Source organism: Physeter macrocephalus, chromosome 16 (assembly GCF_002837175.3).
Source record: "Physeter macrocephalus isolate SW-GA chromosome 16, ASM283717v5, whole genome shotgun sequence".
Classification (NCBI taxonomy): domain Eukaryota; kingdom Metazoa; phylum Chordata; class Mammalia; order Artiodactyla; family Physeteridae; genus Physeter; species Physeter macrocephalus.
The window spans coordinates 83,377,643-83,391,165 of record NC_041229.1 but is presented as its reverse complement, the minus strand read 5'-3'; the positions used below and the strand labels follow the sequence as shown (position 1 = coordinate 83,391,165).

Genomic DNA, 13,523 nt, shown 5'->3' with positions numbered 1-13,523 from the left:
GGCCCAGCCGCTCCGCGGCATGTGGGATCTTCCCGGACCGGGGCACGAACCCATGTCCCCTGCATCAGCAGGCGGACTCTCAACCACTGCGCCACCATGGAAGCCCGACACAGCACTTTTTGTATAAAATTTTAGGGAGTTTGTAGACTCCCCTTGAAATCCAATTTGGACACAGGGTAAGAACTTCTTCTCTAGGCCACATTTGCTTGGCAAGCTTAGAAAAGAAAACTAATACGAAGTAACTGTTATATGCTAGAAAGCTACTGTATGTTAGATACTGATGCAATATTAGTTATTTTTACATAGATTATCTTATAATAAATAATATAACATAAATAATAAATACAAACAATATCAATAATTCATTAAATTAAGATTGATGAAGAAACTGAATAATTTATTCACAGTCACACTAGCTATTATATATACAGTAAGTGTCATTGTTGATCAGACAAACTCCATATTTGGTTATAGACCATATTTCTATAAGGTCAAATGAACAGAGCAAGTTAGTCATTTCAATAAATCAAGGAAATTTTATAGAGGAAAATAATCAGTCAAACCAATTGCTTGGTTTTCTGTGTATAGAGCCAGCAGCTGACTTGCTGAACTTTTAAACTCTGTTTGCATTCTGTAGACATAGCCTAATCTAGGGAGCTACCCCAGTGTATTGCATTTTCCTTACCAGCAGAAGTTTAAATGTTGTGTTAAGGGTGAATGAGTTAACAAAAAATTCAGTTTGCATTGTGTACATGTACCATTGCCAAAATAAAACAATTTGGGAACCATCAAAATAGTAGCACCACAGTCATAGGGTTTGATGTCTTAATGAATGAAAATACATTTTCTAGATACTTTCAATAGGCTTCTTTAGAGTAATAAGAAATATCATTGGCACACAATTCATCATGAAGTCCATGTTTTTCTGTACAAATTATTCTGTATGTAGTATTCATTCAATTCCATCTGAGAGGAGATGTTTTAATTTTCTGTCTCCCAGTAATTTTTAGGAAAATGGAAATCAGATGTGCATATAGAGAAATCCATAGTGGAACTTAAGAATTACATCTTCAAAAGTATCATCTAAATGTTGGCTTTGAATTGAGGTAGCTTTAAGTATTTAAATGGAATAGTTGAAGAAATATGACAAAGGCAAAAAAGCCAAAAACTTGGAATCAGAAGTCACAGCTTTGTATTTCAGCTCTGCCACATACTACTTGGATATCCTTGGATTAAAAACTTCCCTCTCTTAGCTTTTGTTTTCTCATCTATAAGTTGAGAATGATGATATTAACTCCAGCTGTACTTAACTTTTAGCCTTGTGAGGAACAAAGCAAATCAGAGAGTCTATATAAAAGTACTTTAAAATGTTCATGCATATTCAAGAGTAGAGAGACTAGTTCAGTGAATTCTCATATACCTATCATCCAAATTCAACTATTGTCAAGGTTTTGCAATATTTACAAATCCTAGACATGATACCATTTCACCTCAAACTTAAGCATGCACCTGTAAAAATTTGACCATTTTCTTACATTACCATTATGCCATTATCACCTAATAAAATTAACAGTAATTTTTGGCCATCTACTACCCTCTTCATAATAAAATTTCCCAGGTTTCCTAAAAAATTCTTCTTATGGTTGGTTGGTAATGAGTCAGGATTCAAACAAGGTCCCTATGTGACACTGGTCTCAGAATCCATCCTATAGAATGCCTCTTGTTTGGATTTTTCCGTTTGCTCCCTATGGCATCTTTTAACCTGTTTCTCTGGCTCCCATGATGTCTATAAAAGAAATTTAGCACTGGAGTTTAATTATATTTATGTTCAGCATTTTTTGGACAAGAATCTTCATAGGTTTTACTGTGTATTTCATATTTATCACTTATGCAGGGATACAGTGTGGATTTTCCATGGGTTCAGGTGATTACAACCTAATCTCACATCAAAAAACAGTTCCCAATGACTTTTCATTTAGTGTTGCCTTTTTTGTGATCTTTGCCTAAATCAATAATTTCATTAGAAGTTTCAAAAGGGTCAATTTTTTAAAGTTCTATTACTTTCCCTGACATATATTAGCTGAACTTTTAGTGTAAGGAAGAACTTTACCTCTTCAACTAGGTATTTGACTGCCTAGAATTATGGTTTGTAAAGGATGGTAGGATAAATGCTTAAATTGTTCTATCTAACTTATCTATTGTAGTATAGCAAATCACCTGAAAATTTAGTGGCTTAAGCCAACAACCATTTTTATGCTCTAAGTCAACAATTTGGGCTAGATTGAACTGGGCAGATCTGCTGGTCTTGCCCAGGGTCACTAATGTGGCTGTAGTTATCTGGTGGTACACCAGTAGTTTGGTGGTGCTATGGTGTCTGAATGGTCAAATCACATGTCTGGTGGGGGCCTTAGTTCTCCTCAAGGCTTCTTAAGTAGGCTAGCTCAAGTGAGCTCACATTATGGTCTCAGGCTTCCAAATGCAGCCAAAAAAGAGCAAGCTGAGGGCTCCCCTGGTGGCGCAGTGGTTGAGAGTCCGCCTGCCGAGGCAGGGAACACGGGTTCGTGCCCCGGTCCGGGAGGGTCCCACATGCCGCGGAGCGGCTGGGCCCGTGAGCCATGGCCGCTGAGCCTGCGCGTCCGGAGCCTGTGCTCCGCAACGGGAGAGGCCACAACAGTGAGAGGCCCGCGTACCGCAAAAGAAAAAAAAAAAAAGAACAAGCTGAAATGTGCAAGCACTTCCTATGCATCTGCTTGCACCACATTTGCTAATGCTACATTGGCCACAGCAGGCCACATGGCCTTGCCCAGATTCAAGGAAAGGAGGAAAGGAGAAAGAAACTCTATTTCTTGATTCGAGGAGCAGCAAAATGGCATTTCAAAAGGGCACGCAAACAAGAATGGGATGGTTTTACTATGGCTATCTTTGCAAATAATCTGCCACAATTTCTAATGGCCAATTTCAGAGTTGTAAATTGGTGCCAGTTTACTTCTAATGGACTCCAGTAAGTAGTGGTTTTGTTTTTATTTGTTTGTTGGCTTTTTTGTTGCTTGTTTTTTTTTTTTTTTAACTTATATTTTTAACATGATTATGAACTCACGGGACTTTACCTATTCAAACATATTTGAAGTGTTTTGGTTATAATTTTATTTTACTCCCAAATTGTCCCACTTTGGGCCCATGGAATGTCCTTCATGTTGGCGCCTGTCTTTTTTGACATAATGCCTTTACTTTTGGATGGCTTCTTTTTTTCTGGGCATGCAAGAAATCCTTGCTTGTCTTGTATATTTCTTGCCCCAAATCTGGAATTGGCCATTCTCCCAGAAACTCTGATTCTGGATACAAGTTATACTCATTGATGTTGAATTGTCATTGCCTCTAGGCTTTTTTAGTCAACAGCGTTTGGAAATATTTTGCTCTATAATATAATATGATAGTTATAATATAATTATAATATAATATAATTATAACATATAATTATATTATATAATATAATAATAATTAGAGAGCAAAACAATGCATTCATGTTGAGATTTCAAATTTAGCATTTGGGGATCATAAAAGTGCTTTATTTGTATGGTAAAGTATTCTACAAAAGTGCTACCATAATAAAATAAAAGCATCTTTACCTCCATTTTCAGGGATACTATTATCTTTCACCCAGTGGAAAGAAAAAAACAATGCTCTGTTTGGCATGTGGGCGATCCATGAGAGCAGAGAAGAGACTGAAACAGTTGCTTCCAGGGCTGCCATTCCTTTGTGCCTCAGGCTCCGAGACCCGGAAGCCCTTCTCACAAGGACCTTTCAAGGTCATCGATGTGGCCAGACTATGTAATGATCTGAGCTCTGCTAATACATGTGTGGCATCCATTTGGAAACTTTGATACATTCATTATTTGCCTTGCACTCAAGTTCATCTCCACTCATCCAATTCATCTTTCGTTGATGCACCTTTACCATTCCACCTGCTTTGATTTCCTTTTCCCCATTGTAACTTAAAATACATTATCTATTAATAGTTCGATATACTCTTTGAAGTTAATTGGGCTCTTCTGCAGCTTTAATCATCTCCTGACACCTTGCACTACTCCCTGTGTTGCTTTTAGATGAGGAAGTAACTGCAAATCTTTACTTAGTGGAGTAGCTTTTTGCCTATATCCACAGGGTAAACTCCTTTTTTCCTAGTATTTTCAGGGCTAATTTGATCTGTTGTTGTTAATGACTCTTCAGGTTGGGTGCCTGAATTCATGCATTCATGTCTAATACTATTTATGGCTCATGGAGGAAAAATCTCTGCTGCTTTCCCGTGATCTTAATTTAAAATGGCACCGTTTAAAAAATCCTTTCCTTCAAGTTTAGAAGTGAGAAGAGCTAAGAGGAACTTACACAACTGTATAAAAAGGAGCAGTTCCTTGGGGGTGGGAACCTTCCACCTGGTGTGCTCTTCAGGGCTTGCGGGTCTTATTCCCAGGTCACTGTCCTCTCTCCCCTAAACCTGATACACATTGCAGAAGAGCAGGGTAGTAACAGTTGCAATAAACATCAGTTGAAACAATAACTGAAGGAAAAGGGGAGTCAGTCCTCTGGGAAAGCCTGCAGGCATTTGGCTTTTCTTTGGTGACAGTAGGGTTGTGTTAAGGAGGTGGGGGTGAGCTGATGGGAAAGAATCCCCAGTGTTACAGCATCTTGGACACAACAACTTCTCCCTCAGGGCAGCTTCCTGAGTAGCAATGAAAAGGAAAAGGTCAAGTGTGGCATTCACCACCCTCATTATCATGTGGTTAAGGCTACACTCATTCCCCTCCTCATTCATGAATATCTGCCACCATAGGATGGCATCATCCTAAAGTTAAAGATTAAGAGCATATCTTTACTACTAGTGTCCATTACTTCAACCCCAGGCTCTCTCTGGCCCTGGCATCCTTCTTCCGCATCTCCTGTCCAGGGGAAGGCAAAGTAGAAAACAGGAGAAGGCCAGAAACACAAGCCAGAGGCCCAAAGTCACCTAGAGACTCAGTGACAGGGCTGGGAAGAGAACTGAGGAGTTCGGACCCAATGTCCTTCCCACTACAGCACCTACTACTTTTAGCATATGAAGTGAACATTTCAAAATTTAGATGCCACACCCACGTACACACACAAATCAAGAGGCTGAAGTATAACAAAATAATAAAACTAAAAGAAAAAAAGTTTGAGTTGATCTATGTTGTTGTTTTTTTAAAAAAAATCAGGTTGATTTATCTTCTTATGAGGCTGAAAACACTTTAAGTTATTATGAAGAACGTCTGTTATCTTTACGGAGGAAGACCTGCACACAAGTTGTATCTCATAGTGGCATGGCAGTCACTCACCAGAAGGCAGTGAAAATAATTGCATACAAAAATGGAGATGGATATCGAAATGGGAAGTTAATTGTGGCTGGAACATTCCCCATGGTAAGTGGCTATCACTTAAATGCTTCTCGAATCATCAGAGGTAATGATAATGGTGATTTCTCTGACAAGAGAGAAAGCAGTGAGACTGAGTGACAAATATCCCTGGCCAGTTTTACCAATTTAAGCTGCTGAGATCAAGACCTCTGTTCTCTTAAAGATGTTATTTTTGATTGTATTTCTTCGGATACAGACTTAGAAAAATGAGAAACAGAAAGCCTTTTTTGCCTTCCTTCCCCTTCCAGTTTCAAGTTGTATGTCAGCTCAGTATCCTAAGAGATGCCACCTCCTTCATCATCTGGAGAATCGGAGCACTAATTTGTCGATAGGGGTTTTCATTTCATTTTCAAATTGGAGAGGCAGGAGTTGTACTAGGAGGGAACATGTGATTTCTGTCTTAGAGGCTGCTCCCCACAGCCATGGGAAGGGAGGAGAGTCCCCAGGGCCCAAACCCAGCCTTGTCCTTCCATTGCATGATGGTTGTCTTGTGTCTGTACATTCTGGCCAATACCTTTAAAAACATATTTTACAAGCAATGTTAAATATGATATGGAGTTACGCTGGAGACTTCCTTGCAAATACACACACACACACATAATTGTTCACTCACCCCTCCGAGTACAAATAGATTTTGTATTAAGATATTGTTGTTCAATAGACTAAGCGAAGGACAGAAGTTAGCAACTCCAGAATTCACCCTGGGACCCTGGCTTTTGTGGACCTGGGCAAAAATCTTAACCTTTCAGCCTGATTTCCCATCTGCCAAATGGAAGTAATAATGTGTCAGTTCTTGGTTTGAAAGTCAAGTACTCATTTATTTTAAAACAGTTCATGTGAAGTGTTAGAATAATTTTATTCATTCTTAAGCACACAATTGAAAGTGGATTTCTAGGTTTACACTTCTTAGGAAATAAATACTCTTGATGATAAAATGTATTAACATACAATAGCTGCTGTGTTAAATTTTTGGAGCTAAGAATTTTCACAGCTGGATTGGACTAATTTGTGAGATTATGTAGGACAATCCATATCAAAAATCATCTCTAATCAAAGATCAAGTTGGTAGCTATTGCTTTCTATTTTCTCAAATTAAAGAATTTTCTCAGAGTTCTAAAATAACACGCTCGTCATGATTATTCTTAGTTCTACCACTATTTCTTCTCAGTTCCTTAGAGTCTGTGTTTTTTAGCTGCTTGCAGAATGCACGGAACAACTTGGTCTTGCCAGAGCAGCCTCCAAAGTATATACCAAAGATGGAACCACAATCCTTTCCTTGTGGGATTTGGTTTTATGGGCTCTTGATAAATCTTTTATCCAGAGAGACTCTGAGGAACAAAAGGAAGAGGCAGCCCCTGTTGGAACAAAAGAGACACCTGTTAAAAGTATGGAAGGTTGGTTACATTCTACAGGATTTAGCTGATTCTACTTATGTTTGATCATATGAAAGTTAAATGTAATGCTTTCATTCAGTCACCCCTTCGAGAGTTAAAAAAATCACAGGAAGCTACTCATATGAAATTCTCATAATGTTTTTACCTTGCAGAATAATAAGAAAAAAATTTTTAATGTAAATTTGATTTCAGCACCAAAACAATAAATAAATTGCCTAGAATTTATAAAATATGTTTGACAGTTTAGCTACTTTATGCAACATGAGCAGGTTCTGTTCTTAGATTCAGAACCAAAACCAACTGGAGACTGCTTAAGAAAGTGGGACTAGATCAATGCAAATCTCTTCCTACTATTAGAAGAGAAGGTGTCCTCTCTACGCCTCCTGTCCTCCAACTCCCCTCCCCCGTCTCCACTGCTCCTATGAACTCCCAGAAGCTACAGCAAATGCACCCCTATCATAGCTCCTAGCACACTGTGTTATAATTATCTGCCTACATCTTTGTGCGTTTCATTAGACTAGGTACAACTTGAGGGCAGGGCCTGTGTCCCCAACAACAATTTGCTAAATGAAAAAGAGTCTTGCTAGCAGTGATTTGGCGGTTGTCTCAGGTTTCCATTGTTGTGTTGAGAGGCATGGTTTAGAGGTTAAGAATGTGGGTTTTGGAACTGAAAATACCAGGGTTCAGCTCCTACCTGTCACTTGTTAGATGAATGATCGTGGGTACTCTCTGTACCTCAGTTCCCTCATTTGTAAAATGAGGACACTAATAGTCACATGAATATATACTAGTTCAGTCTTCATAAATATGAATGTCTATTCATAAGAATATATATGAATATGAATATATTTGCATATGAATATATTTATCACTTAGATTAATGCCTGGTTGATACTTAGCAATTTAATAATATTAGTTATCGTAATTGTGTGTAGGATTAAGTAGGAAAAACCCACTCCTTCCTGTGTGTCTCTCCTTTATTCTCATTCTACTATCCCATTCACAATGCTTCTGACACCAGACCTGTGGGTTTTTTTCCCACACCAACTCCCACACCATCTAGCTGGGTGTCCTACAATTTAACTCAATTCTGACACTACCTACCTGGGGATAAGGTCAGATCCCACAGGTTAAGGGCCCAGTCTCACAACACTGCTTCCCACTCACCCCATTTCAGAGGTCCAGACCTGTGCTTCTGACTGAGTGGCTATAAATTGGCTCCCTCCTCAGGTTCAATTAATTTGCTAGAGCAGCTCACCGAACTCAAGAAAACTGTTTACTTACTGTTTACCCATTTATTATAAAAGGATATGGTAAAGGATACAGATGAAAATCCAGATGAAAGAGAAGCATAGGGTAAGGTACGTGGGAAAGGGCATGAAGATTCCATGTTTTCTCGGACACTCCACTCTCCCAGCATCTCTGTGTGTTCACCAAACCAGCTTTCTGAACCGTGTACTTTTGGGATTTTTATGGAGACTTCATCATGTAGGCATGATTGATCATCAATTCCATTTCCAGTCCCTCTCTGGAGAATGGGGAGTAGGGCTGAAAATTCCAAGTTTCTAATCATGGCTTGGATTTTCTGGTGACCAGCCCCCATCCAGGAAGGAGCCCACCAAGATTCATCTCATTAGAGCAAAAGACACTGCTAGCACCCAGGAAATTCCAAAGAATTTAGGAGCTCTGTGTCAGGAATTAGAACAAAAGATGCCCCTAGTGCTCTTTACCACTTAGGAAATTACAAGAATTTTAGGAGCTCTGTGTCAGGAACTGGGGACGGAGACCAATATTTTCTTCTATTATTTTATAATGATATTATTTGTTTGGTTTTCTAATGAGTTTTAAAAAATAATTATGTGAATATTTAATGCCTAACTGATCACTAAAGCATATAGTTCTGCCTTCATTTGGCATGTGGAATATCTGATCTCCAGGTTCTGGAAGATTTAAAATTTCAAACATTCTTCTTTCAAATTCTTATTTAAAACCTGCTTGGAGGTAATGTTATTCATGCAGGTCTACCAAGAGGGTATGGCCATCCCTTCCCCTCATATTCTAAAGGTTATCCTTGAATCAGGCAGGGGCATTAGCTGGCTGTCCCCTTTACTGAATCACGGTTTGGAGTTATGACATCGGTTTGCATTGAGGAAATTAAAAGAAACAGGCATCAATCCAAAACTCAGTGTCATGCTTACTATAAAGGCGGTGGTTAAAGGCACTGGCTCTGGAAGCAGATGGCCGTGATTCTAATTCTGGCTCTGCCCCCGCCTGGCTGTGACTAAATCTCAGTTACTGTACAAAAGAGGAGTGGACCTACCTCAGAGTATCATTTTGAGAATTATATGCGATAATGTATATAGAGGTCTTAGTAAAATGCCCAGCACATAGTAAGTTCTCAATATGTATTAATTATATAGTAGGATACTGTTTGCTGTATCACAAATAACCCCTTTATGAAGACCCTGAAATAAATTTCTCTAAGATCTCAGGACCAGGAAAGTTGTATCTTGAGGAATTTATCTCTCTCTGTCAGCCATGTGTATCTTGAAATGGTGTTTTCCTCTTTGCTTTAGCCACAAGGATTCTCAGCGCCCAAATAGTGCTTTATCTCCAGCAAATAAAAACAGTGTGGTATTCATGTCTAGTATCATAATGATGATAAAAATATTATCTAGCATTTTTTGGATGCTTGCACAATTAACTAGACCAAATATTATTCTAAACACTTTCCTTTTTATAATCATCCCAACAGCAGAATGAGATAGATACTATTAATCATTTAATTGATGAGTTCTCTGAAGCACCTTATCTCTGGCTTTGGTCTATTCCTATACTCCTTTCTCCCCTTCCTTGCTTTTTTATCTCTTTATTTTATCCCTTTTCAGAGTAGATATTTTGGTAGGCTACCTCATATTTTTTTCATAACTAGATAAAGTGTAAGAAAGGAATTAAAATATCTATTTACAATAAGATTTGTTTAAATTATTTAGTTGCATATGAAGTTTCTGATCAAATTTATGTATTTGCATCTGGTTTGGGCATTAACCTGTTTAAATCAAGTCATTAATGAAGAATAAACTATTTTGAATAAACAAGTGAATTCAGCAAGCAAATTTATTCGTTATTCATTGAACAATAGTAAAGGTGTCATTTGTTTCCCAGGAACCGCAAGAATGAAAGTGAAAACCAAATTATTTCCAAAGTCTGTGACATCTGATAGTTTGGATGATATGGACAAGTCTTGGCTCACCCTCACCCTCAGAAATCCTATTGCCATCTGGGTATCTTGTGGTGAACCATTTCTAAGTCCGAATGGTAAGTGTTTTGTTTTTGCTTTCTTTCAAGCAAGTGCATAAAGAGAGAGAGAAATAAATTTTTTGTCACCATAAGAAGATCAATTAAATGTGTATAATGTCAACATAATAACATCACATTTATGCAAAGAACGGGAGGCTCATCAATTAACATGTGCACAAGGATAGCTCTACTCCTATATTTGCACAATTGCCTGTTTTTTTCTTACTGGAATGGAGTATTCTGCATGGGAAGTGTCTAATTTCATTGATAAAGAGATCCTTGGTCTATAAGACTGAGAATAATGATATACATTAGAAAATAACAAATGAGTTTAATTCACACTGAAGACGACCTGTCTGCACATTTTCATTTTTAAGAATTGCACCCTTTAGGCAGTAGGTGGATGTTTAAAAAAATGAATGGTTCCAAGGAAGGCTTTCATCACCTCCAAATAGTTTGTGGAAATAGAAAATGAAATATGGCTATTGCATATGGTAAATCTATATAATAAAACAGCACTGTTCTTCTTTTTCCCCCTCCATTCCATAAAGAAATGCCTTAAGCCCTGTCATCTTTCAAATGAAGTTGCTTTTAATGACCCTTACCTTTTAATTACTTGTTTCTAATTGAATCTGTTTCTTGGAACAGAAAGTTCTTTATAAATTATTGGCTTGCATGATAAATTACTGTTGATAAGAAGAATGCAAGATAAAATATCAGGTATTTTTTAAATTCTAGCTTTGAAGAAAGCAGAAAAAATAGAAAAACAGAACTGGCTAAAAAGGACAAAATTTTGGCTGATCTAGACACTATGAAACACAAACTGAGACAGTTAAAAGGTCAGTATGAACTAAATCAAGTATCACCATGTTTAATTCTAAATGTAACCTTAATTTGCTGGTAGTTTTTTTTTACCATTAGATACCAGATGTTTAACAGAATATTATATATTGTGTTACAAAAGTCCCTTGAGCAAGTCTAAAACCTATTAATATATCTTTTCAGTGTACTGATTTTATATTTGTAAATTTTATATTAAAATGAATATCACATGATTTATATATACATTTTTAAAATTTGGAGGATGTGTGGATCATATAAGCACCCTATTGGTTTTGAAACAATTCCTGAACTGACATTTTATGGACTTTGGAATTAGTCATTAAATAAAACTTTCTGTTATTTCTTGGGTATTGCTTGGGAAGAAGTTTTGTTAAATAATCTGAGTGAGGAAGTACTAAATTCTTCAAAGATTAGTGTCTTTATCACAGAAGGGAGGTATCTTGTTATGTGGCATAAGATATGTTATTCATAGACAAAGTGATTGATTGACAATATTTGTCCTCTTCTTCCATTCTCTTTGTCACAGAATCTTAAGTTCCTGATCTTATATTATTCCCAGCACTTCAGACACCAAATGATTCTTTGGGGAATAAGTATGTTATGGACTTTAGTCTGGGAAGGAATACATTTCAGGCTCAGTAACTGCCTGCCATAGCAGGATTTCAACTCCTGACTATCTGTACTGTCTGGTGTCAGAAACATGTGAATCTTACTTCAATAAATAAGACAATTAGTCCTAAGTGCACTAGACAGCACTCTGGGTTGAAATGGCTATTTTTCAGTTTTTACCAAAAGAATTATTGGGTCTAACTGAAAAGCATCTATTACTATTGCTAACCTCTACCACTCCAACTACTTAACACTTTCACTTGAATGTCCCATAAGCATGTCCAAAACTGAAGTTAACACGTCACCATATAGTGACCATACCACCATTTCATTTCATATCATATCACACCAATGCCTCCTTCATTTCTTCTGTGGACATTACCATAATCCACTCAGGCGTTCCATCTCAAGGAGCTGGGAGTCATCCTTGGCATCTCCCACTCTCACTATCTCTAAGCAAATATCAGTAAGTCTTGTTGCTTTGAATCTGTTTTTTCAAATGAATTCTAAGGATCTTGATTCCTACTGTCATTATCCAAGTTCAAGCTATCGTCATCTATTCTTTGGGTTACTGGGTCAGTTTGCTAACTGGTCTCCCTGCCTCCAGTCTTGACAGTAGTTTCCATCCTATTCATAATGGTGACATTCTGGAACGGGAGTGATCATGCAAAAATGCAAAGGTGTTACTGTACTCCAGGCATACAACCTTTCAAAGCTCTTATTATCTTTATGGCAAAAGTGAAACTCCTTAATGTTGTCCTTCATGATCTGGTTCTCTGGAAACTCCTCCCTCCCCTTACTTACTCCTCTCTACCCATTTGGACTTTTATTTCAGTCCCCCAGATTTATCATGTGCTTTCTTAACTCTGAGCTTTTGAAACAATTCAGTTCCCTCTGCCTCAAACTTTTCTCTCTCCTGTTCTCTTGGATTGCTTCTCATTATTTCCTTTGCAGCTTACTCGTTATTTCTCCTAAAAGTCTTCCCTAACGTTCTAAGTCAGGAATAGTGTGGTTTATCATACCCTTAACTTCCCCTGATAGCCCTTATCACTTTATTATACATACCTGATCATATGACTGTCTCTCCTATGTTACATTATAAATTCTATACCCTTCGAATTTGTTCTCTGAATAGTTGTAGAGTTATTTAATTAAAGAATAAATGGAATTTCAACCATCCACTCCAATGAGCTTTCTAAGCTCTATTTCTTTATCAAATTAAATCAATAGAAAGTAACATATTAAAAATAGCACCTGGCAGAGCTGCTTTTACTGAATTCTGATTTTATATTGTGTCTTTAGCTTTTATTATAATTAAGTATTAAAAAGGTATTTTAAAGTTCAGTTGGCGTCATCCACAATATCACTGTAGAAAACAGTCTTTTTAGTCAGATGGTGTCCATTATGGGGAAATCCATTAATGCAGTTTCTCTTAAAATTTAGTACTAAGATAAATCTTGTCTCTACTACTAAACTGCCAAGTTTTCTGCTATTAAATGTAAATTCAGTGCTAACTTATAAAATACCTACTGTGAGAACGATCTTTTCTAGTTGTTGGGATTAGGAGGAGAAATAATAGCAAGTTTAAATTCAGTTAACTGCAGCCCCTGTTGGATTGTGAGCTTCTGTTTTATTTCTTTTTTTAAAAATTCAATCATTTTATCATTTTTTTAACATCTTTATTGGAGTATAATTGCTTTACAATGGTGTGTTAGTTTCTGCTGTATAACAAAGTAAATCAGCTATACGTATACATATATCCCCATATCTCCTCCCTCTTGCGTCTGCCTCTCACCCTCCCTATCCCACCCCTCTAGGTGGTCACAAAGCACAGAGCTGATCTCCCGGTGCTATGCGGCTGCTTCCCACTAGCTAGCTATTTTACATTTGGTAGTGTATATATGTCCATGCCACTCTCTCACTTCATCCCAGCTTCCCCTTCCCCCTCCCC

The 13,523-nt window shown here is 37.5% G+C and overlaps 1 protein-coding gene across 1 annotated transcript in view; it reads left to right on the top strand.

Moving 5' to 3' along the window:
* The window catches only part of DCDC1 (doublecortin domain containing 1), a 460,096-nt gene that overhangs the window by 412,150 nt on the left and 34,423 nt on the right, over nucleotides 1-13,523 (top strand). The window contains 6 exon segments of the mRNA XM_055091474.1: nucleotides 3,639-3,806; nucleotides 5,229-5,432; nucleotides 6,619-6,820; nucleotides 9,986-10,138; nucleotides 10,859-10,894; nucleotides 10,897-10,959. Of these exon segments, the coding sequence (XP_054947449.1) occupies nucleotides 3,639-3,806; nucleotides 5,229-5,432; nucleotides 6,619-6,820; nucleotides 9,986-10,138; nucleotides 10,859-10,894; nucleotides 10,897-10,959 (826 nt within the window).